Source organism: Mandrillus leucophaeus, unplaced genomic scaffold, assembly GCF_000951045.1.
Source record: "Mandrillus leucophaeus isolate KB7577 unplaced genomic scaffold, Mleu.le_1.0 Scaffold260, whole genome shotgun sequence".
Lineage (NCBI taxonomy): Eukaryota > Metazoa > Chordata > Mammalia > Primates > Cercopithecidae > Mandrillus > Mandrillus leucophaeus.
Genome location: NW_012102699.1, coordinates 1,068,768 through 1,095,570, shown reverse-complemented (window position 1 = coordinate 1,095,570; position 26,803 = coordinate 1,068,768). Strand labels below are relative to the sequence as shown.

The 26,803-nt window shown below is 39.4% G+C and overlaps 1 protein-coding gene across 1 annotated transcript in view; it reads right to left on the bottom strand.

The window, feature by feature from the left end:
- Positions 1 to 2,011: 2,011 nt before the first annotated feature.
- The window catches only part of GNAQ (guanine nucleotide binding protein (G protein), q polypeptide), a 341,430-nt gene continuing 316,638 nt past the window's right edge, over positions 2,012 to 26,803 (bottom strand). Inside the window, exons 6-7 of the mRNA XM_011984079.1 lie at positions 14,266 to 14,419; positions 2,012 to 7,246 (exon numbers count right to left, since the gene is read on the bottom strand). Coding sequence (XP_011839469.1) covers positions 7,056 to 7,246; positions 14,266 to 14,419 — 345 coding nt within the window. The 3' untranslated portion in view covers positions 2,012 to 7,055. The remainder of the gene's footprint in view (positions 7,247 to 14,265; positions 14,420 to 26,803) is intronic.

Here is a 26,803-nt window from a genome sequence, read left to right as displayed (position 1 = left end):
GATGGAGAGTCCCCAGGGCCTTGTCAGCAGTCTGTCTCTATGGGACGGGTCTAGTCTCCTGAGCTGCACAAACCTCTCCTCTCGGGCTACAAAAGGGCTGACCCCTGGGAGCCCTGCTTTCCAGCTCTCTGTTAGTATGGTACAGTGTGATTACTCTTAATTAAAGAGGGTAAATTGCCTTATTTTATCCACAGGCTTATGAGACAGAAAAATATTCTGGCCTTTGCATTCTTGAGGAAAACAGGAAGAGAGAAAAATCAACAGAGATTAAATTTCGATAGTCTTGAGACATACGAATTCAAAGGGAAAATCATCTTTTCAGTACTCTCCATGCATCTTAGATTTTAGAGAGACCTACATTTTATAACCAGGGGCTTGTTTGGCAGGAACCTATGGGACTCCCTTAAAACAGACTGGGTATAGCTGCTTGTAAGAGCTGGATCCATGTTTTAGTTAGCCAGGGCAATGAAACAACAACAGAAAGAATGATACTGTGTAATTTAAAACGAATCAGCCAGAAAGTCACTTCTAACCACTGCCTTTCATTCTTCACCCACGATCAAATTTCAATAAGGGTTTTAAATATGGAGAAACTCATGAGTATGATCATCATTTGAAATTAGACAAAAAAGCAAGAAACTGGCTAGTTTACCATCTGAAATTGCTCTGCACACATTATCCAGTGTACCTGGTTGTTCCTTAGCATCAAGTTCCACCTTTTTGCTATGGTTTGTCTCTCAAGAGGCAGGACTCGGTATCACAACCGGAGAGAAAAATGGGAGAAGGCAGGAAAGATGGGGAATAAAGCAGAGAAGCTTTCAAGCCAACTATTTTATCGTTTCCAGAAAGACAGGACAGAAAACAATCTGATGGCGTGGGTTTGCTCTATGAGCCAAAAAGTCAAGTTACAATATTTGGCCCAATGAATGTTCAGTGAGTTTGTGTTTTTCCCTCTGGGTGGGAGTCTTTGGAATGATGGTACAATAGATCCTGGTCCTAAAGGGGTCAAACTCAGGTTAGAAGGCCAAAGAGAGGGGAGCGCTCCTGTGTAGCTTAACACTCCAGTGTCTGCAGAACTAGGGTGTGGGAACCATTACTCCAGGCCTGTGCTAGATGACAGTCAGTGCCACGCCATTCCTTGAGAAGTAAGACAGAGAGGACATCATCTACTGGAAATGGTCTCTGAATCCCGCAAGGAGAGCTGAAGGCCTTTAAGCAAAAATGACACTCTCATCTCTAAGTATTTAGAGGGGACATATTCTGAAAAACAAAAATCCATAGGCAAGGGCTGGCTGCCAGTTGGAATGACGGAATCACAAGTAACAAGTTTTGCTTTTGCTGTGAAGTCCCCACAAAAGTACCTGTTTTCCAGAAAGCCACTTGCCACCATCACCTCCACTTAATAATACTCCTAGAAGCAGCTGGTTTTTAGCTGACCTTGAAACCCTAGATGTGTGTTTCTAAAAGTCACAGAGGACACCTGTGACAGGCGATTTTTCCCATGTGGAGTCTACCTGTATCACTGCCAGTGTTCAAATGGGCAAAACTCTGAAGCCAGGCATCGGCCAGAGTCCAGTGTGCTGCCCGGCAAGCCAGGGCAGACGTGTGGATTCTCCTTACGGATTAGAAGACTGCCTCAGGTTGAAGATTGCTGGCTCCTTTCAAGTCTTTATTGGACACTCATTCACATTTTTTAACCGTTAGTTATAACCTAAATTAAGGCAAGTTTTTTAAAAGAGCACATTTGATAAATGCTACCAATATGTATATTTCCACTACAGGAGACTGATATTTCTGATTATACACAGAAGGAAAAAGGTTTTTTGGTGGTTCTTTTTTTTTTTGAAACCATTAAACTTGTTTATTTTGGAAAATGCAGTGTGCACAAAAAGGTGTGTTAAGGAAGGAAAGATGTATTTCAATACTCCTGCTAATACAAAACATTCTGAGAGGGGCTTGGGCAACTTCAACGGAAGCAAAACTCAACAATGAAGAATACTATAGTACAAAATTATGGCCAAAAATACTGTATTTTTAACCAGCAAGATCATTGGGGCATTATTATACAACATTAGGTGTTTTTTGCAAAACTAGTTCCCATCCCCAAACAATAGACAATACATGCATTTGAATGACATTTTAGGAACAGTAAATATTCTTTTAAATACTGCAAGTTAAAAATGTTTTCTGACAAAACTCCCTAAATCCATAGGTCTAGTAAGGGTTTCCAACAGGATGATGGGTGAGGAATCCAGCAAGGAGTTGCATTTAGAGAGTTCTTTGAGGAAAAGAAATCCACCAAAAACGTGTTTCAGTCAAAGTAACCTGGACAAAGTTACATAGTATTATTCCAGCTTTCTTTCCTGCACTTAAAAATGTTCTACCGACGAATACCTTCCTGTTTTTTCTGTTTACCAACAGCTTATATAAAAGTCAGAATTTCTTTATCCAAGATCTGATTTTACCCAATAGATGTTTTCATCACATGTAAATGTCCTTTGCTATTGGGTTGGAATCATACGGGGAAAAGGAGGACACAGGGTAGATAAGGAAGGCAAGGAGGAAATTAATATTTGAGCACCTACTATGTGCTAGGTGTGTATTCATACTTTCAACATATGATTCTAGAGGCAAGAGTGTTATTGAAAGGGCAGTGGTCATTGGGAAGACAGCAGGAAATGGCTATTCTGTGAGAAAAACAAATGACAAGTTTAGACTCTGTACTAAGTTATCTAATAAACAGCAGGTGTCTGGCTCCAAAAATCTCTAGCTAATCATATACAACTAAGCCATTTCTTCTCCTAATTTGATGGCATCAAAATGAAATCCCAAAGACACAGTTACCAGGACAGATCTATTAGCGCTACATATGCTGGAAATATGTAGAGATAGATAAACATACTATGTTACTAGTTTTATTTTTTTGTGTTTCTGACCAAAGACATATCTTTGGAAGAAAATATTAATGTATACCAAGCACACCTTATTTGTATCAATTGAGATGTTGATTACCAATTAAGTGGTTTTAAACCCTTATTTAATTTGAAGAAGAGCAGCAATATACATTACAATATTTGGGTACACTTTATTTTTATATGGGTTAACATTCTGCTATATTTCATTTCATTCGTTTTGAGAAACTGAAAACAAAGGGAAATCAAGGGTAATCGGTAGGTGATTTGAGGGAAATTTCCAACCAATAGGTGAGTCTTGCAGTATTTCATTATACAGCCCTTTCTTCCCATTATTTATTTATTTTTTTTTGCAAATAAGTCATTTTGACCCAAATCCAGCATAAATAGCTTTTCACCAATTCCTAACTTAAGACAACTAAAATTTACAATCATGTGGCAGTATAAATTTTAAAATTACAGTTCGTACACTTTGACAATCAAGATAGTCTGAAGTACAAAAAAGTAAATTGCCCTTTAGCTGAATTACCTTTTTAAAATAGACCTGCTAATCTACCAAAAAAAAAAAAAAAAAACAAGTTTCACATGTTCTTCAAATTCCTTTTGTAGTTGTCATCTGCTAGTAAACAACATATGCAGGTTCCTAAGATTTTTTTTTCCAGTCTATTCATGACATTCAACAGAGCTCTTTATGTGGAAATATTAAAAACAAAAACTTCTAGGAGATTTATTTACTTGTGAATACGTGTGTTGTTTCCCTTTGTTTCAGATATGAGGCACAAACTTCTGAATTTAAGCTCTGTAAGGCATAGTAGAAACTTCCAATTTACAAATAAGGAATTCTCTGGGGGTTGGAACTGCCATGTCACGCAAAAAGGGAAAAATCATCCGTAAACTGGTACACTGCAATGTGTTAAGTGAGTCATGAAATGGCTGCTTGCCTTGGTATGCTGAAGAAAGGTTTCTGTGTTTTATGTTTTTGTTTTTGAATAAGACATGCCCAAGTCACCATAAAACTCACCACAGGCCTCCATTACCTAAGCATCAACAATAGGAGGCCAGTGGCACACGCTTATAACGCTTGCAATCACAATATAATATAAAGCATGAGTAAACTTTGTTTTATACAAAACTGAAAAGAATCCCGTCCCGCCCTTAGCCCCTTCAATAAAACCCCAAAGAAACAAAAAAGAAAATCCTTTAGCTTCGATTGACTAGTGTGGCTAAAATTAGGTTTCTATGCATCACTGCTGCTAGGGTGATCAATTTTTTCCTTTCTCAAGAGAAGGGATCTTGTCATGCACCCTACAGGAACAGTGAAGCCACAAACCTCAATTCTGCATAGCAAATTCCATCCCCATTTCATAAAGACAAATATAACAATCTTTCCCTGTTTTGCTCAGCTTCTTCAAGCTTTGAGATCAGGTTTGATTGACTACATCTACTATAGCTCTATTAAATAGAATATCTTGATTCCCTAAAACTGTAACACTTATGATCTTGTGATGAGGTTTTCTCTATACACACTGTAGGCCTTCAAATGTTGTTGTTTTTACTTTTTTTTTTTTTTTTTTTTGCTGCACCAAATTTAAGAACGCCCTTTCAGGCAAGCAGTGGTCTCTAGCTGTTAAAACATTTCCTTAGTGGATCACAATAGCTTCTAAAACTGCCTTTCTAGTAAAGGCCATCAGAGAGGTAATACTAAACTGTGCATTTGCCAAATAAGAATATGAATTGTATAAAAGCTCATATTCCAATCCTAGATCAAATGGCAAAAGTTCTACAAAGTTGGTTTCCATGTTTGTATAAAAGCTCTGACTGATTTTATGTATTTTGCTATGAAATTACCTTTGGGTCTTATAATCAGTATACCTCTACTCAGGAATGTGCAAATGATTTTATACAGCACGACGCTAGTACCGCTCTGTACGACAGTAAGGTTTTTTTTTTTTTTCTTCTTTTCTAAATGGAAAGAAAATATCCCTAGTCAGAAATAAACTGACAAATTTACATTCTCCTCTCTTAAAAAAGTAAATAAAATAACATTATTCAAAATGTGAATTAGCTATAGACATACAATACAATTACATAGATACATATCAATACAGCACATTCAATCTGCCAAAAAATTAATGATTACAAAGCCAGTATGGATGCTGCAATATCAAGAGAGATGTATGTACAATGATTAGAGCATTTGTAATTGCACTATACCTACAGGCAGTCTGCTTGTTACATTACAGGTGCTTTCTGAGCAAGGGAAAAAAAGTAACCTGTGTTGTTTGAGGCTGGGAGAATCAAGAATGAGAATATTTCATTACTGTTTGGTGGCTTTGGTACTCATCTAACAGGCCGTTAGTTTTCTCCCTCCCCCTTTGTTGTTCCAAAAGAGTGATTTATATGGAAGTTTAGACTAGTGCCAAATACCACTATAGTTAAAATGAGACCAGTCTCATGGCCTAATTCTAACGTCCCAGCAGCTTTAAACAATCGTGATTTATTTTCTTAAATTTCAACTCAAGCTGCTTGACAGAAGCTCGTCAATACATGTGCTGTATTTTTTTGCATTTGCTGAAAAATTGCACATATAGAATTCCAAACATTTCTCCTAGTAGGTTCAGTTACACAAATACATGTTCTATAGAACACTGAGAGGTTACTTTTCAGTTAAGTCCACAAATCTTCTGTAAGTTCAACCTAATCAGTTACCAGTTCAAGAAGATCTTGAAGGTGGTTAACCAGCAGGAACTTCAGATTTTGGAAATTAAAGGTGTCAGAATAATACTATCAACCAATGTTCCTGGCAGACTTAATTGAACTTAAAGAACCATTGAGAGTAAAACTGGTTTCAAATAAAGAGACATAAACAGATTTCCTGTTAAACCACACAGGATACTTTTTACATTGCCGGTTTGGACACTGAACATGGGACGTGAACACTAACAATGTCATCTTAAGGACAAATAAAAGAATGGACCGTGAGAATCAAATTTACAGTTACCAGCTGTTTGGCAATTGGCATTTCTGGTTCATTCTCAGCCAGTCATTTTAGGCTTCACAGTCTTACTCTCTTACATTTTAAGATACCAGCTTTTATTTTTTGAGTTCTTATTCATTTTATTTGAAAAAAAGCCAGCTTTGGCAACACATTCCCATAATAAAAGTCATTTTAAAATTGTGGCCCCCAAACACTAAGAAAAAAAAGGAAGGAAAAGTTTAAACAACAACAACAAAAAAATTAAGAACAACCTATAAAAAGGTTCTGGGTAGCAGCCATTAGGGTAATGTAGTGTCTGTTGGCATCTTTTTTGGCATCTGCAATTGAAAGAGAGGGTGAAAAAAAGAAAAGCAAAGAAGGGAGGAAAGACAATGGCACGTGGCATTTCAAAAGAAAGGACTCCTGTGTGTCTTTGATCCTGCCTTCTGCACATTTCTCTGAGCAATCAAGCTATGGCTGAAGGTAAACATCTAAAAGAAATGACACTTACTGTTAGACGGGCATCCATTGTCCCAGTCCAAAGTGAGACAAGACAGTACATTCTATTAAAAAAGAAACTATGTATGTATACAGAGCAACACATTTAAAACCATAGTATTAATACATGTAATCCTTCAGCAAAAACTACAAACTTAAATTAAGCTTATGATGGCTTAAATCGAACGATGTGTCCTGACTGTATCATTTGAGAGAAAAACTTGACCAAGAATGGAACTAGGATAAAGGTCATTGTATCCTGGGAAAAAAATCAGGAGGGAAGTATAAATTAGGGGGGGAAAAAAAAAGGAAATCAGCTTTGTTTTGCTCCATAGAAAAGAAAAAGAGAGAAAGAGAGAAAAGAAACAAGTCTTATCTTTGTGAGTGCATGACTGAGAATTTAAAATACATTGAGTCACAAGGTTTTGCCTAAAAAAAAGATAGAGAGGAAATGTGCTGGGACTGTACTTCAGCATCCTCTGTTTTTCCTCTGAATAGTTTAAATAAAATCATAATATTTACTACAAACTCTGTGGACACGCTCACACAGAGTCCAGGACGGCAATAAATTAGTATTATGCAAATTGTTTTCCACAGAAATACAGTCCCTCTTGTGTATCTTCAATAGCCCACCAGGGAAGGGCAGGGCGGGTGTCTAGGAGGCACAATTAGACCAGATTGTACTCCTTCAGGTTCAACTGGAGGATGGTGTCCTTGACGGCAGCAAAGACAAAGCGGATGTTCTCGGTGTCTGTCGCGCATGTGAAGTGGGAGTAGATAATTTTGTCACTGTCTGGGTTCAGGTCCACGAACATCTTCAGAATGAATTCTCGGGCTGCCTGGGCATCTCTCTGGGGTCCTTTTGGCCAAGAGACAAGAGGGACACTTTGTTACCTAATCTGCTAATGTATTCAATCATCATTCGTTCAATAAATACTTACTGTGTCATTGCTCATGAAGCCTACATCTGCACTGCAGATTTGATCTGTTATAATCATTTTCCCTAACACTACTATGTCTGACCATCCACCCACCCACCCACGTACCCACCCATTCACAAACTGTGTATAGGTGAAAGCAGACAGATGACTTGAAGGCCAAGGTTAAGTCTATTTCTTAGCTTGGCCTTCACTCTGATTCCCTGAGTGACTGGGGGCCACTGTAGGCTCTTCATCAGGGGAGTGAGAGCTTACTTCTGTTCAACTGAGTTAATTATGCTTGTTTCAGCTATTTAATAAGTGTGCACAAAGACACAGCCTCCTTGGGCTCTCCTGTCAATCTGTCCTCCAAACGACTCAACATTATGGATCATTTTACATCTTCCAGACTGACAATCCCTCTTAGAATAGAACACCTGTTTGTAAGGTCAGCTCTATCTACAGTGGGCCTCAGTAGTCTCACTTCCATAGATTTCTGGTATTTATGAGCACACTACATTTGTGTAGCATTCAGTTCATTTGTGATGATAAAACAATTGGTTTATCTTTTTTTGAGATACAGTCTCACCATGTTGCCCAGGCAAGAGTGCAGTGATGAGATCTCGGCTCACTGCAACCTCTGCCTCCCAGGTTCAAGCGATTCTCTTGCCTCAGTCTGCTGAGCAGCTGGGATTACAGGTGCCTGCCATCATGCTTAGCTAAATTTTTGTATTTTTAGTAGAGACAAGGTTTTGCCATGTTGGCCAGGCTGTTCTCAAACTCCTAATCTCAGGTGATATACCCGCCTTGGCCTCCCAAAGTGCTGGGATTACAGGTGTCAGCCACTGCACTCGGCCTATATTTTCTCACATTGATTTAAGAAGGAGTCTCTTATGTACCAAGAATTGTCCTAGACGCTTTGAAAAAGAATTGTGATATATCTAGCAAGATAAACTAAAAACGTAATTTTGCAATGGATTCTTAGATATGACACCACAGCACAGGTCATATTTTTCACAAAAGAAAAAATAAATCGGACTTCATCAAAATTAAAAACCTTATGTATCCAAGGACTATTTTTTTTTTTTTGAGACAGGGTCTTGCTCTGCTACCCAGGCGACAGTGTAGTGGCATGATCATGGCTCACTGCAGCCTCAACCTTCTGGGCTCAAGTGATCCTCTTGCCTCAGCCTCCTGAATAGCTGGAACTACAGGTGCCACCAAGCGTGGCAAATTTTTAAATTTTTTGTAAAGATGGGGTCTCACTATGTTGTCTAGGCTGTTCTTGAACTTCTGGCCTCAAGCAATCCTCCCACCTCAGGCTCCCAAAGTGCTGGGATTATAAGCATGAGCCACCACACCTGGCCAACGCCATTATTAAGAAAGTGAAAAGTCAATCTATAGAATGGGAGAAAATATTTGCAAATCATGTCATCTGATAAGAGTTTAGTATCCAGAATATACAAGGAGCTCCTACAATTCAATAACACACACAAAAAAAACCCAATTAAAAAATAGGCAAAAGACTTGAACAGACATTTCTCTAAAGAAGATATACAAATGGTCAATAAGCACAGGAAAAGATGCTCAACACCAGTAATCATTTAGAAAAATGCAAATCAAAACCACAATGAGATACCCCTCCACATCTAGAATGGCTATAAAAAAGTGTGAAATAACAAGGGTTGGGGAAAATGTGGGGAGATTTGTACTCCTGTGCACTGTTGGTGGGAATGTACAAAGGTGCAGCTGTTGTGAAAACAGTTTGGTGGTTCCTCAAAAAGCTAAACATAGAATAACCACATGACCGACCCTGCTAGTCTACTCCAATGTATATATCCAAAGGAACTGAGAGCAGGGGCTCTGACAGACACTTGATCTTAGCCAAAAGGGCGAGAAGCAATGTACATCAATGTTAATAGCAGCATTGTTAACAACAGCCAAAAGGCAAAAACAATCCAAGTGTCCATCAACAGATAAATGGAGAAACAAAACAAATAGAACCAAACAGAATATTAGAATATCAGAAACAGATTATTCAGCCATAAAAATGAGTAAAGCTCTGATAGATGCTGTAATATGCATGAACTATGAGAACATTATAATAAACCCAACATAAAAAAACAAATATTGTATGCTTGCACACATATGAGGTACTTAGAATCGGTAAATTCATAAAGACAGAAAGTAGATTAGAGGTTTCCAAGGGTTAGGGGGAGGAAGGAAATGGGGTGTTGTTGCTTAATTGGGGTGGTGAAAATATTTTGAAAATACTGGTGATGGCTGCACAGTATTGTGAGTGTAATTGATGCCAGTGAATTTTGCAGTTAAAATGGTAAATTTTATATATATTTTATAATAAAAAATTAATAATGTAATATATCAAAACCCACTGAATTGTACACTTTAAGTGAATTACATGGTATATAAATCTCAAAGCTGTTTTAAAAGTATATTTAATAGGTACTGATAGATACATTGATTTAAAACTTAGTGTAAATTAATAACATCAAAACACCATCACATTTCAAGTATTGGATACCTATCATATATTTGTCTTTGTGTCGCTTTATGTATACATTTCCTCCATTTTTTCAAGTTAGTTCTATACCAAGCCATAAGAAACTTTTTTTTTTCTCTTGAGACAGAGTCTCACTGTGTCACCCAGGCTGGAGTGCAATGGCATGATCTTGGCTCACTGCAACCTCCACCTCCTGGGTTCAAGCGAATCTCCTGCCTCAGCTTTGTGAGTAGCTGGGACTACAGACGTGCACCACCACGCCCAGCTAATTTTTGCATTTTTAGAAGAGACAGGGTTTTGCTATGTTGACCAGGCTGGTCTTGAACTCCTGGCCTCAAGGGATCCACCCACCTTCGCCTCCCAAAGTGCTGGGATTACAGGTGTGAGCCACCGCACCCAGCAGGTCTTTTTCTATCAATATTCTTTTTACCTACTAGTAGGGATAAAGAGATCTTGGAGAACTCTGTTGAGGGCTTGATCACCATTTCTAACAAAATGCACCCTGAGCTTCAGACGGCTGACTTGAATTATTCTCAAATCAACCTTTTTATAAATTGGAGATTACTCCAATAAACTTATATCTGATAATGCCAGAAGATGGGAGGAAAGAATTATAAAAACATATAGACTATCCTCATTTGTACAATTTAAAAAAGTAATGTTTAATTTTTGACGTAGGTGCCCAGAATTCAATTTTTTTAAATGACTAAGATGGCTGGCATCATATTTAATAAATAAAAAGTACAATTAAAAATAATATGTAAAATACATATACAAGCAAATATATATATAATTAATGTTCCATCTTTTTCAATGTACTATGAACTTATTAACTCAAGAGAAGTAATAAAAAATATTCAAAACCAGAAACTGACAGATTCCCAGAGCTGGAGAAGTCTCTCATTTCATAAAAAGAACATTATATTTCTGGCTTATGAATGAACTTCTGTATGATTTTGTACTTACTCTATTTGGGAAAGAAGGTACTATACCTTTTTTTGTTTTTTTCTGTTTTATTTACCCTACAGAATATAAGAACTAGATCCAAGTTTACTGAAGTGCACTTGAAAGGTGTTATGTTTTTAAGCATAAATTGTTATTTGAATAAACATACACTACAAAGAAATCATTACAGCCATCACAGCAGGAGCAGAATTCCACAGTCTCTATGAACAATCTTGCAATTCAAGTCCATGTGGAAATGGTAATTTCCTTTCTTGAAGAGAAACACAGAAATGGCATTCATTATGATTAAGACCTTGTAAGTACAGAAATGTGGAAGTGTGAAGTTTATAATATTATAAACATGTTTATTACAAAGACATCACTGCAGAGTGGGCCTCAATTTTTTCAGTCTTTGCTCATCTTACAAGGGCTTGGAGTTCCATGTAATGACAGCTGCACTGGCTTTGTAAGTAACAAAATCAGTGCCTTTTTTCTTTTTCTGTGCCCAAGTTTCCTCTGTGCATTATATGTATACTGAGGTATGGTAACAGTAAAACAAAAAAAATCTTCAGATTTCAGAATATTCACAATGGACACATGTTGGAAGGAAAATGCTTGTAGTAGTGGGGAATCTGGGGAAATTACTGGAGAAAGGAGGTATGTGAAGAGATTAGGAAGATGGTGCAGAGATCAAAAAACAGCACTGCAAACACTGATCACAGACTAAGTCTTTTACTGCGGAAAAATCAGCAACTGTGAAGTGTGGCTAGGTCTACTGCATCCGAGAAGTTTGAATGAACCCCTCAGAAGGGTTCAGCTCCGTGGGCACCATGCTCTATCTGCATCCTCCCTTATGCAAGCACATCATGAGAACGTGCCAGCCCACAAGATGGGGTGTTGTTTATGGTGTGGCAATTTCTCACACGCTGATTCTTACCAAGTTTCAAGAAAAATTAAGAAGAATCTCGTGTGTATGTGTGTGTGTGTGTCTGTGTGTGTGTGGCAGGCAAGTGTGTTTAGATCTAAGCCAGATGCTTCATGCCTACTGTATTCAGGTAGACGTGTTTTTGAAGCCTGTTGAGGTGGGAAAGCAAGTTAACTGCCCACACAGTCACTTCCTTCCATAGTTTTCTGAGCAACACTGAGAAGTGCAGTCTCAGACACTGATGATGTTTCCAGGTTAGTGCAAATTAAAAGGAGTGAAAGAGAAAACATTGTTTAGACTGATAAAGTGTTTTTAAAAGAACAGCAAAGCACAAAGGAAAATGTACTTGAAGAGAGGATATAAACACACTGCTAACAGAAAAGGGTACCATTTCTAACATCTGGTAACAATCCCCAAATGTTTATATTTTCAATTCACCAATCTTCAGGATCTTCCATGTATGTGAGAAGGGAACATAAATTCATTAAACATGTAACATTTCCCTTTCACAAGCCAGGACTGTACCACATCCATGTGGGATGAAAAGGTGACTAAACCTCCATCCCTGATGTGTTTGTATCATCATAGAAAGCTATGAAGCTAAATTTAATATTGGTTTTTAAAGTACTTTTCTGAGGGAGCTTTTAGAAGTACCAAAACACTGTGGAACAATATCCATCCTGGACATCATATGTTGACAATGTAATTTTAAAACTAGTCTCTTCTCTTGTTGTTACATCACCTCTGTGGTAGATACTTTTGGGTTTCTGCTATGTGATCTACATATGACTCCATTCAATTCTTTTTTGCCCAGGGATAAATTGAGTAGCTAAATAAATTTGTCTGAGGCAACACAGCCAATGAGTGGTAAAGTAGAACTTTTCAGAGCTCGTGCTCTTAACTATCTAGGCCACGGCTTGGCAAACTTTCTCTGTAAAGGGCCACAGAATATTTTAGGCTGTGCAGACTATTTTATCTCTGTCACAATTACCCAATTCTACTGTTATGGTGTGAAAGCAGCCATAGACAGTGTATAATGAATGGGTGTGGCAATGTCTCAATAAAACTTTATTCATAAAACCAGGTGGTGGGCCATCAAGGAGAGATGTGATTATCTTGCCAAATAAACTTTTTTTTTTTTTTTTTGAGACAGGGTCTCCCATCACCCGGGCAGAGTACAGTGGCAGGATCATGGCTTATTGCAGCCTTGACCTCTTGCCTCCCACCTCCTGCCTCATTTTTTGTAGACAGAGGTCTCGTTACATGGCTCAGGCTGGGCTTGAATTTCTGTGCTCAAGCGATCCTCTCACCTCAGTCTCCCAAAGTGCTGGGATTACAGGTGTGAATCACCACACCTGGCCACATCAGCTCTTATAGGGCAGCAGTCATGACTCTCACTTGTTTTACAGAGTGGCTACATGTGGATGCATTTTGTTACCAATCACCAAGTGTTCAAGTGTTTCTCAGAATGGGTTGGGTGTCTAGTTGTCCAGGATTTCACAGTTTAGTTGGGGAGGGTAAGATTCTTTTCTAAGAACAAAGCAAATAATGCAAAGCCATAGGAGTAGTGAAGTGGATGCTATAGATTCTAAGTGCTGCACAAAGAGTTTAAAAACTGGGTTACTATTACTAATGGTGGTGGGACTTCATTGGGCTATGAGGTTTCAAAAGGAAGTATTTCCTGAGTATTCAGTAAGTGCCCTATGTGTCAGGCATCATGCTAAATATACACATATGTTATACACTACAATGTACAAAACATCCTATGAGTTTGTCCTAAGGCCCAGAAAAATCAAGTGACTTGATGGTAGTTCTACAAATAGTAAGTGTCAGAACTGGGATGTGAACCTGGGTAGACTGATTTTGGTGGTGGGCTCTTGACTTCAAAATTGTGTTCTCTCCCCAGAGAGAAGAGAGGCAGAGGTGGACTGTAACCGAATGAAAAGGAGAGACAGAGGAGACTATAAGGGTTAATACATAATTGGTCAAAACTACTGGATTGTTCCTTTTTCTGATCTGCTATTTCAAAGCAGATGAGTTTGTTTCTTTCTTTCTTTTTTTTTTTTTTTTGAGACACAGTCTCACTCTGTTGCCAGGCTGGAGTGCCATGGCACGATCTCGACTCACTGCAACCTCCGCCTCTCGGATTCAAGCCATTCTCCTGCTTCAGCCTCCCGAGCAGCTGGGATTACAGGCACGCACCACCATGCCCAGCTAATTTTTGTATTTTTAGTAGAGATGGGGTTTCACCATGTTGACCAGGATGGTCTGGATCTCTTGACCTTGTGATCCACCTACCTCAGCCTCCCAAAGTGTTGAGATTACAGGAGCTTGCCACTGCGCCAGGCCATGAGTTTCTTTTTCTATGACTTTTAGCATTGTTAAGGAATGAAATGTTTTGTGTCACTAAAAGACCGGGCAAACAATAATTCCTACTGTATCAGTCCCAACATGCAGGCTGCACAGGGCAAGGGCAGCAATGGTGCACTGTAGTGCGTTAACTCCCACACTGGGGTTTGCAGACAAAACCTATTTACAGCTACTGAGCTGTTGCATGAATGCTGACTTACCATCATATTCTGGGAAGTAGTCAACTAGATGGGAATACATGATTTTCTCCTCTAGAAGATCTTTCTTGTTTAGGAACAGAATAACCGAGGAATTCTGGAACCAGGGATATGTGATAATTGTTCTAAACAGAGCCTTGCTTTCCTCCATTCGGTTCTGGGGAAAAAAAAATCAGAAAAAATAAGGAGTGAATTACATGATTACTTAATTTGTGAATTGTGTTTATTTTATAAGTCCAACCCATCTTTTGTAAACAACCAGTTTTTGTAGCCCTGTGTTGGATTTGTCAGGATTTATATGCAAATGATTCATGATACACATTGGCTGTTTTCATTATGCAAACTCTCAGGTTGACAAGCAGAAGGGAGTAATAATAAAAAAAAATCAGCTAAAATAGCTCCTACGGTTGAAAGAGAAAATAATTGAAAGCCTAGAGAATCATGTTGTGAATCTGGCACACTGTCACAAATTCCCACCAAAAATCATTCATTAATGACTAAATACTTGAGATGTGAACTAAGGACTAGATATGACTTCATTTTGTATTTCTTAAGCTATATTTATTTGGGGCCTCACAATTAACTCTATTCTAAGCAATCAAAACAGTTACTTTGTCAAAAGCATACCTATATTTCTAGATGTTTTCTAGAGTTACTACTCTACACACACACACACACACACACACACACCCTTTATAAACACATGGAAAATGTTGTAAGATCATACATTTCCTTTTCCTGAGTGTATGCTTTCTCCCTATGCTTCACTATACTATTAATAGAGAATTGTGGAGATACACATAGTAATTATGTGGAGATAAAAATGTAATATTTCTCACTTTCAGCATCTGTGAGTAAGTGTTCTCACCTGAAGCTACACTTTCAAGCCTACCTTGGTAACAGAAACCCTAAATGGATTCTCAAGAAAATTAGTCAGCTTGCTACTATAAATGAAGATGCTATTTGAGGCTGTTCCTGAGTCAAATCATTCCTCTGAAAAAAACATACTTATCAGCCAAAAGCTAGAGGGCCTCAGAGCTTCTTTCGTCGCTCCTTACCATTCTTTCTCCCATAGACTCCCCTCTCTAAATCATTCCCACACTTGGGTTACAGATGAAGGCAGCAGATTTGGGAATTCTCCTTCCCCTGAGGAGATAAAAGCCAGGATGCATGGGCATGCTTCATCCTGCACACACTTTCCAACCTCCCTTCTTACTTCTCCCTGTTATGGCTGGGTTTGTGGCAATGGAAAGGGCTGCCTGGGATTGTGCCCACCTCCGCTGCTAAGGGGAGGCTTGGTGATTTACACCAGAGCATCCTAGTTTCCTGCCATGTGAGCTGGCTTGGGGCTGGGCTCTGATCCAGGCCCAAATCACTTGGAGCTTCCCTCCCCTCATTTATGGTAATCAGTTTAGCCAAGCATCTCAACTAGGCCAATTAACTTGAGGACTTTTGCTGGGAACTCTGGAACAGAGAACCTTGCTTTCGTGCAGAGTTTGGAAGAGGAATCATGGAGCCTCAGGAGCTTTTAGCAGCCATCTTGAAAAGTGAGCGAAAAACAAATTGGGTCCTGCTCACCTGGTTTTTAACCTCTTGCTCCAACCAGGGCTAAGCTTGGTCATGCCTTTAGATTTGTCAGGAACATCAGTCAAAAGAACCTTTTATTTTTTCAACTAGTTGGGGCTATATTTTTCTGGTTTTTATTATACAAAATACTTCCAGTTGGTAAACCTGGATATATCCTCCCCTCCAAACTTATACAAGGAAGTGAACGAGAATGACTGAATAGACTGGCTATGAACACCTTCTGCTCAGCTTTTGCCTGCCTGCGGTAGGATGCTCCTGGAATTTCAGTGAAGAGTTACAAAGGCCATGTATTGCTCCTCTGCATAGCCCTTGACTGGTGTTCTGGAAACCTCCAGGGACCTCAGCTTTTACCAAGTACAATAATCTGGATCCTGAACACGTCTTCTTCCTTTCTTCTGTAAAGTGTGCCAATTCAAATTAAGTGATAAGGCACACTTTTCCAAAGGAGATCTTTGTCAAATCAGGCAAAGTCCACTGTCCCCAATCTCTTCAACCTGTTAATTTTGTGCCAACAATTGCATAGATAATTAAAATTAATGAACTATGTGGGCTGATATAATGAAAGATAACTTCATGGTTCAAAAGACAAGTGTTTATCTCACTGCATACATTTCTCTTTTATATAAATGATAGGACAGACATATCTTTAAACATATCTTTACTGTCTACAGGCCTTTTAAGGGTTCTCGTAGCCAGTGGTAAGATTTTAAGCCCTGGAAATAACACTGAGAAATGATATCTTGTAGCTTGAGATTTTATAGGCTGAGTGTTTCAGGACTGAAGACAAAGGCTTTAATAAGAACAAATAATTTTTAAAAAAAATTTAAAGAAAGTTAGTGACACCCCTGATGGGAGCGTGGTGTTTTGTTTGTTTGTTTTTAAACCCCTGTCACTTATAGCTAGAGAAATTCTAGAAAGTCATGCTATGGTATTCAGAGACTCCCCATCTAAAGGTATATACACCTGGGCATCAACCCAGCAAGTCTCCATTAGAAAGCCTTATTATATTTAGCATTCCTCAGAAGGGGCGTGATGGGTTCCCAAGGGAATGGGTCCTAGTTGAGCCTTTTCTGGCTGGAGACTTTCAAGGGGAAGTGACTAGACCATGGGCAGAGACAGGAAAGGTGAGTCTGACTTTGCATTGATATAGAAGAAGGTGTACCATGTCTCTCTGTTTAACTTCCAGACTAGGCTGGAAATCTTTAATTTCCAAACTGGACTGGAGCCCCAGTGGAGTCTGCTAAGACAGGGCCTTGTGCCAGCCTGCTGGGCAGTGGAGAGGAGAGTGACTGAGCCCAGCATTGTGTTCCAGAGACAACTTGCCCAGGGTGCTGGCCATCTGTACCCAGTACTGCCTCACTGGGGCTGCTCTGGAGGCAGCTCACCCATGCATGCAGTCTGCGGCTGCTCAAGGACATACCTCCATTCACCAGGTGCCAGGTGGACTGAAGCCCGCGCTTCTAGCTCAGGAGAAAGCTAAAATGCGCAGATGACTGGCAGATGAGATCAGCTTTCAATCAGGCCTGCCAATTGAATCTCCGAGGGGAGATGCCAGGAATCTGCTTCTTACAAGCCCTCTAGGTGATGTGAATGCACATTCAAGTTAGTGTTGCTATGAATCACATGGGGTGTTCTTAAAACAAGGCTTCTGCTTCAGCACGGGGTGGAGCCCGAGGGTCTGCATTTCTAACAAGACTGCACTGAGCTAGAAGGTACAGAAGAAAGCTTGCCGAGCCCGGGACAACAAGGGAGGCGATGCTGTATCCCATTTTCATGATAAGAAGTGCAAGTTAAACACAGCTGAGCGTCTGATTCTGGGCAGACTTTTTTTTTTTCCACCCAATTAAGATTCTTTCTGCTATGCTATATGATGTTTTCCACTGCATAGTAAAAATTCCTTATGCCTTGACTTTTCCTTTATGGAATAACAGTTACAAACCAACATGCTCTGTATCAAAGCCCTGGACTAAATCCTAAATGGACTAAATGAGATTTTCACAATGACTCATAAGGTAGTGGAACGTGCAGAGTGTGAGGCATAATCCACTTTGCTCAGTAAAAATTGAAATCTATGAGGGAACAGCACGTCCCAGGAGACTTTGTGGCACCTGCTTTGCAGTAATCTGCCAGAGCATGACGTTTCAAGAGGGATCGATGTGTGAGCCACGTGTATGACCCATAATATAAAACAAGGAGGTTTTGTTTACTCTGAACACAGGTTTAAAGGCAGTCTGGGGGGTGGTGTTAATCATGCCCTCTTTATCTTGGGGTTTTAACCAGTTGGGAAATGTACGAAGAGGATACTAGTAAAGGTCCCCCTCCCCGCTCAACCCCACCGAGATGGAGTTTCACTCTGTTGCCTAGGCTGGAGCTCAGTGGTGTGATCTCAGCTTATTGCAACCTCTGCCTCCTGGGTTCAAGCGATTCTCCTGCCTCAGCCTCTGGAGTAGCTGGGATTACAGGGTGCCCGCCACCACACCTGGCTAATTTTTGTATTTTTAGTAGAGACAGGGTTTCACCATGTTGGCCAGGCTGGTCATGAACTCCTGACCTCAAGTGATCTGCCTGCCTTGGCCTCCCAAAGTGCTGGGATTATAGGCATAAGCCACCACACCCTGCAGGATACTAGGAAAGGTTTTACTATCCCAAACACAGGGCTCCTTGTTAACAGGTTGGGCCTAGACTGTGTGAGGCTCTAGGAGCCTTCCAACTGCCAATTGTCCTCACCACCACTTCTCTTGAGCTGGAAACAACTGTCCCTCCCAATGAAGGGTGGCTTTGGTGCAGGTGAGAGAACTGGATCAGGGAGAACAAGGACAGGGTGCGCTGCCAGAAGTAGGTCCTGCCTGGGCTCCACTTCCACAGAGAAGGGAGGACCAAAGAGGCTATAAAGGCTGAGGACAGGCTGTAAGCGAGTGACCATGGTGTGTGTCCTGGTTGGTCTCTGCTTCAGGTACATGAGGCCATGGAAATGTCAGACTCGCCTAGACCACACTGATAGGTAAGTCATTCCTCCTATGGGCTGGAACCAGCCAAAGGGTAGAGTACTAAACTGGGAAGCATTCACCCCAATCCTTGGCCCTGAGGGAGAAGGATAGGGTACCTGCTCCCTGCTTTGTAATTGTAAGCAGGATGGTGTGACCCCTGAGTGTTCCACCATGACCAGTCATCGGCGAAAGCCCTGTTTGAGCCATCAACAAAAGGTCTTATACCTCTAATATTTAACATCTCAAATCAAATTATGTAGATCTCTGATATCCTGAACACATTGCTTTTTAATGCATTTCCCTGTTAACATGTAATTGACTAAGGCTGCCTACAGGGTGAAGCTACAAGTTCTGATCTGGCAATCACAGCTTGGCACTGTCTTTAATCTGAGCCCCTATACAAATGGTCTTTTTTCCTGATAAACAGATTCCATGTCACCACTGCCACATGACTGCATGTTCCTGACTTGTGACCCACAACACTGTCCCCACTTCTTATCCTTCAATATCCAGGTCAACCCAACTTCCCCAAGCAGTTCTTCCCCAAGCCCCACTGGGCTTGCTTCTTCCTCCCATCCCCAGCACAGGGTGTCCTATCCCTAGTGTGCCAATGGTTCAGTGGACACATATGAGAGCTTCTGAGATGCAGGGCATGAGCATGCTGTAGACACAGCCCTTGTACTGGAAGACTAAAGAAGACAAGCATGCAATGCATCATCACAGGCCCACATGGTGGGCCTAAAGCAGTGAGAAGTAGGGGAGGCTGGGGTGACACAGGAAGGAAAGATTTGACTGTGCAGTGGATCAGGGAAGGTTTAAAAGGAAAGGTAGTTTCAAACTGAATCTTTATAAATGAATTGGAGCTTGCAAGGAGGAAAAGAGAGCAAACATCCCTCTGATTAAGGAAAAGGTTGGATCCAGTGGGCATGGCCCAAGACCCCAGCTGGAAGCTGGCTTTCTTCAGGCTACAGTCTGGCACAAATCTCTGCATAACAATTACCAAAGGGCCTAAAGGAACAGTATTTTGTGTCTATACACTTTGCATCCCTGCTGTCATCAAAGTCAACATTTGCTCAGCACACTGTCTTTCCTTATCCCTCTCCACCAAATTGGTGCTTCCCTCTGTCAAAAGTCAGCATTAAACTAGAGATTTGAGTATCTGTTTCAATAACTTTTGCAACTCCTCATTACCTTGCCAATAAGAACATATTCTCACAAAACGCACTTATATTTTCTTAGCAAAGACAAATTTAGACTAAGACCCTTAATTCTTTTACCTGATACAAGTTATCCACCTGTCTCCCTGGTGGTATTTTTTTCTTCCATCAGTACATTGATAAACCACATTGAATTACATTTCCCATAAAGTCTGAAATGCATCCTTAAATGCAAAACAAGACTGTTAAGAAATAAGCATGCAGAATGTCATGAGGGCATTCAAAACAATCATCACTGAGGGCCTGACAGTCATCTAAGAGCTGTTCTCAGCTGACCTGAGGTAGGATAGACCCCAGAGAAAATGGGATGAAGATTTCCAGGGTGCAGATGCTCTTGAGTCTCAGGGAGACACAGGGTGCTGAGTGATGAGTCTCAGGGAGACACACAGGGTGTTCAGTGACCTTGAGTGATCTACAGACTCATTAATTGATGCCAAGAGCCAGTCAGGTGACTGTGATTCTGTGATGATAATTTCTGTGTTCACAATTCTGTGCTTATGTATCCCCTAAGCTTTCTGCTGAAAAAGAAGGCCAGAGCCATCATGCCCTCTACTTCAATGAGTGAAGTCCAGCTATACAGACACAGAACGAATACACGAGCATGTCTATAAAGTCGACTGCTCAGTAAAAGGGGAAAACACACAGTTTATGTTACCTTATGATATTTTTTAACACAGATCTTCAGAGTTACAGGTTAAGACAACATCTGCTGGATATATCTACACTCTAAATTTTTATACCAAGTAGCTCACAGGGCCTCATTCCATACACTGTACATGACAAAACACGCCGATACAAGGTACCATTTTTATTGGCACCACTTCTGCTTATGAAATTGATAAGACTGTCAGAATATAGGAGTTTTATGCTCCAGAATTCATATAAGACTGTTTTAAATAACAATCTTCACTGTCTTTTTAAAATAAGACATTTCAAACCCATACTCTTCACTTTTAATTGCTGTAACAGCTTGACTACTTCTTGTAAGACATAGCTCACTAAAGAACACCCTTATAGATTACTTTATTAAAGGTCATTATTACTTTAAAAAAGCAAGACCAGTTGATTTACTTTCTATGTAATGATCCATAATGTAAAATTTCAATCAATATTATCATTCGTAGCTTACCAAATATTGAACAATTTGAAAAATCTGAACATACTCTTTCAGGTATTTATCTCATTTGTCTGTGTCTACTGGGTAAATAAATGCAACAACCCAGAAGACAAATAACTCCAAAGCTGTATGAAAAAAAATTTGCAAGCCTAGTCTTCTACATACTTCTTTCCTCCCTTGATTGTTTAGGGAAAAGCTTGCTGTGTTTGACTTTGTATCTCCAGCAGGATCACATTGTTATGTGTCCTATCTGATGTCAACGCTGTGAGAATTCAAAACACATTCTGTGCCAAACTCCGGCTGTTGGGGAGGGAGGTAGGAAGAGGAAAAAAGTACAGGAATTCACATGAATCTGCTGTATGGAAATGTGCGCCAGACGATCTGGCAAGGAGAGTACACTGACATGGCAATGTGGCCCAGTGGTGACAGGCCAGGGCTGTGAGCTGCGGACCTCAGTGGAAACATGGCTCTCTTTCAAAGACTCTCCGTGTCCTCGGGCAAGTGGCTAAACATCTCTGAGCCTTGGTCTCTTCATGTATCTCCCAGGGTTTGTGAGGATAGATGAGACAATGCATGCCAAGCCCCTAGCTGTGGCCTGAGCACACAGTAGCCTCTATCACTGATGGCAAAATTGCTACATAAGAACCTCCTGGTGAGGCAATTTGCTTCTCTCAAATCTCTGACCAAACTGTAAACCCAGTGAAATCTTTCCTTTCCCTGGAACCGCACATAGTTAATTCATCCATGTTATCAAATCCAGGCACATCTGATTTATAGAGAACTGGAAAGCCATCCAGGTTTCTCCCAATTTCCCTTACGTAGAGAATGTTTCTTCCTAAGATTCTCCACCTGTTAAAAGGGAGGATCTTCAAAATCTCTAAAGATGCTCAATATGCTCAACCACAGAGCAAACCAAGAAAACAACAGATACAATCTACAAACGGAGTAGGTGGAGTGAGAAATACTTAAAGACAGGTTCCTAGGCATTGCACTTTTGCATCCAAATCATACAGCCAGGATAGAAATGATAAGAATGTCAAACTCAGCTGAATAGATATTATTTTCTTGATAATTTTCTTAGTCTAGGCAAATCTTTGCAAGCAATTATTTGAGATCAAATTTGGCATACTCTCTAGGCTTCCTGAAGGTTTTAATATTATAGTTTCTGCATATGCATCAATGTATTCTACCTGCATAGGATGTTTGGAGAAGAAAAGAAATAGAACATATTTGCCTATTACCTCCAGGTCTAAGGTTACTAAGCAATGAGATACGGTCACATGTGAGGCCCTTGTAAAGTGAACTGCCGCAAACCAAAGTGTGTTGCAGGAGACAAGTGGAGGAGGAAAAAAGGAGGACAGAATGAGAGACTGGGGATCAAGGAGAAACAAAGGAGAGTGGAGAGCCAGAACATGAGTAACAGAAAACAGGACAAATGTGTAACCCTTTCCGACATGGAAGCCTGCAGTCTTAGAACTTACAGAGGCAGGACTAACAGAGATGAACAGATTAGTATTTTCTACTATTTCAGTTAAGTGACCAACCACATCCTTTCAGAGTCTACTGCACAGCACACTGATCTTTCTATTTAGCAAGTATCCCATGTGCCATACTCTATGCTTTGAAGTCAAGGATCCGCAGACTATCCGTGACTTATATACAGTCTATCCTTAACTCTTTCCTTTCCTTTTCTCATAAGGGTTACTTACTGAGCTGAGTCAGGTATTTAACGATTTGTGTATTCATGACACTGACTTTTCAATTCACTGAACTTTCCCTCCTCCTTCCAGTACTCTCTCCATACCCATTATTCTGTGCTATCATCTTGTGGCAGTGCCATTAACAGCTCAAGAGAGACTCCCTTCTCCTTGCTCTCTGATGTAATGTCTGATGGCCAAAGCAACTGCCACCACTGCCTTTTAAACACTGCTCTATTGCACTGCAAACTCAAATCCTATGTGTTGTCACTGTCATTGTAAGTGATGTTGTAAGTGACGTTTCCCTCTACTAAGTATCTAGGAGATGGGTAATTGTCATTAGCTGGTGTAACAGGCATTCCTTCCAGCCTGAATATCATGATGATCAATGCTTCCTACTTTACAAACTTGTCTAAGTTGACGGCTATAATTTGTTTCCCATGAGCTACTGGAAAAGTCATTTTTTTTTTTTTTTTGCATAATTAAGATATAGATTTACCTTCACACTTCAGTCAGAACAATAACTTATTCAGCATCCCAACCTATTCCAACTCCTTGGGTTATGTCCCCATTCATATAAAACAATATTTCAGCAATAACCAACAGAGTGGTCTTGGGATACTGCCTCAAGCCAGTCATCAAAAGAGCCAAGAAGACAACTAGACAGACCTATAGTAAGTGGCTACTTGAATGGGTGGACCCTAATTTTGAACTTCAATGGATCCATTAGCACTGTGTCAAGAGCACAAAGGTACAACTTGGCTGAACAGGTATCTGTTCCCATTGCATCCTAGGTCATTTGCTTGTAGCAATAGCTCATTTGCTCAGGTTCGCTTAGTATCTCTTTGCCAGATTTAGCCAGAAGTAGACACAAATGAACTTAAAGCAGACAACACAGATTATTCCTGTAGACACTAATGACTCTTTTTTTTCTTGAGTATCACTAGTGAGGCACAGTGAGCATTTAATGTTGGCTCCAGGGCACAAGTGAAGGCCAAAAGAATGCATTTGTAACCTATCTCTTTGGAATTGTGAAGAACAGTAAACAGAGAATGCAGTGGTGTGGTCATTTTAAATTTAATGTATATATACTAAAGTCAGTTTTTATTCCATTTGTAACATGTAGAATGTATTTGCATGTATACATGGTTGTGTGCTAACACCTGCAAGAGTGCTTTCCAATTCCATAGTGCTCCATTCCCTAAGAATGTGAGTTTCTGAAGTTCTGATACAACCTGAATGATAATAGCATGCTACAAACCACCCACATGTACACTCAACTGTAGAGAGTAAATTTTAATTGGTTTTTCCCAAGCTATACTTGTATTCATTTCTACATTAAAAATTATTTGAAATAATTCAATTTTTTTCTATTATAAAATGAATATGTGGTTATGATAGAACACTTTAAAAATAACAGTAGGAAAAGAAAATTCCCATGGTTGAATTGCCCACATAAAACTATTGTATTTTTGTTAATTTTTGTTTTCTTCTAGTCTTTGAGCTATGCATAATTTTGGAGCTTATTTTATATCAGTATATCCAAAATAACTTTATGAGATAATGAAAAGCCATTTTTGTACAATTGTTGTCTCACTCAGAAGCCACTAGCTACATGTGGCTACCGAGCACTTAAAATGTGGCTAATGCAACCGAAAAAATGATTTTTAAATTTATTTAACTTCAACTAACTAAAATTAAAATTTAAAGTAACATGGGGTCTGCAGCTACTATATTAGTGCAGTTTTAAAGGACTGTGACCCCTTGATGTAAATCTTATGTTCTGTATTTTGCTCTCAACATTATAGTCTAAACATTTTTTTGGTCAAATTCTTAAGTTACAGTGGGCTTAACTGTACTTCTACTGTAAAATAGTTTTTTGGGTACTATTATAAACAGCACTACAATTTATAACTTTGTACACAGAAATTTTCATGGTTAAAATTTTCTATGTAATAGCCTATCAAAGCATATTGCAAATTTTGAGGCTCTTGGTTACAGGCTACCAAATAGCTTTCCGCAGGCAGGTGAACAAACTTATTCATCTCGTAGTGATGTGTGAACTTACTCATTTGATTGTTTCCTCTTAAGCGGGAGATCTACCCTTTTAGAATCTTTTTCATATCAAATTACATGTGGCATGAAATGACACATCAAGGTGAAAAAATGAGAGCTTGCTGTCTTGGTTGGAATTTCTTTGAATAGCAGTGAGGTTGAAGATTTTCCAACAGATTACTTACTAACATGTAGTATTTTCTCTTTTTGAGAATTGTCTCCTCCTGTCTTTTTGTCCATGAAAATCAGTCTGCTCAGATTTTTTTGCTCTTACTGTTTTGTTATAAATTTGAATGCAGTCTTTATATACTGAAGTCATTAACCATGATTTAAATGTTTCTTACCAACTTGTTATTTTGAATTTTGAGGGTTTCAAAGAAGTTATAGGAGAATGTTTGAAATAAGATTAAAACAGCTTTGATATTTCTAAGATTGACCTTTCCCAGCTTAGAAAACAGTTCTACTTTTACAAAAATCAAATGTCAATTTCCCAATGGGTCCTTTCCTTAAAGTCAGCTCAGTTTATGGCACTACCTAACTTGCTGAATATAAGCCATTGCTCATCCTGAAATAGCATTTTGCAAATTGTTAGGAGAGCTGTTCGCAGGAGCAAAGTGTGTTTGGATGTCAGTTTCCTTTATTGCACTTGTCCACTTTCTGATCTTGCAGTTGATAAATAGTGACTTGGCCAAATTACAGGAGACTTTGGATAAAGAGAAGTGGAACTACACTGTGAGGATGCAGAAATAAGAGACTAAACAGAAAGCAGGCTTAGATGATACAACTGAGCAAAGAAACACTAAATACCTTGGTAACGTACCAGGAAGATTTGTTCTAGCTAATAAACCAACAAGGCACGTATCAGTACATCAGACAGAATCTGAACAAATTCTCAGCGTGTTAGGCCAGGAAAGTCTACATTTGGGGGACACAGGGATGAAATAAATAACCCAAAACAATTCAGTAAAATATTTCCTTAACTGTCTCAAAATATTTTTATGGATGGGTCAGTTTGGCCCAGAAACACGTGGTTGCCTGATTCTTTGGCCAACATGATAGCGTGGTATCAGTGGATAAGAATTTGGTCTGCCTTGTGTTCAAAGAGGTAAGTTTAAAGGACTTGTATGACACCTGAGCCCTGCTCAGTGAGTTGCCACTGTCCTGATGTGCCCATGACTATGTCCACACTGAAGTTCTTTTCTTTATCTTTTGGTTTCTAAGTTTTTTCTCTCCCCTTTGTCTACCCACCAAAGACTGTAAGCATATGGTGAGTGTTCCCATTAAGGAAAATCAGACAGTAGGTAAAAAAGAGAAATAACATAGGCAATCAGAGTGAGTTTGGAACTGAAGAACAGCAATAAGCAGATCCATTGATCAAATGACAAAAAGCAGGTATAACTTGCTGGCTTAAAAATTTTTTCATACAAAATACATAAAATATTCTGAATATAAGTCCTTTTAAAATGAGTTTAGCATATTATATTCCTTAAGGCCATGTTACATTATTTTAAAATAATAATGAATTTGTTATATAATTAATAGTTGGTTTTCTTTTTAGTCTTTTCAGGAACAATACAGGATGAAATTTTTTAGACTCTGGTATGTATTTTTGGCTATATAAATGTTATTATTTTATATGAAGCTCAATGTTAATAACTAGCATTGTTTAGTGCACATATACACTAGACAATGCTAAGAGCATTTTAGTGTGTAAAAGACATTGGCAAGCATTTCTATAAAGGGTCAGATAGTAAATATTCTAGCTTGTTGGCCATACTGTCTCTGTCATAACTACTCAACTCTGCCCATGTAGCAGGAAAGCACCTCTAGACAATATGCAACAAATGAGTGTGGCTGGGTTCCAATAAAACTTTGTTTGGA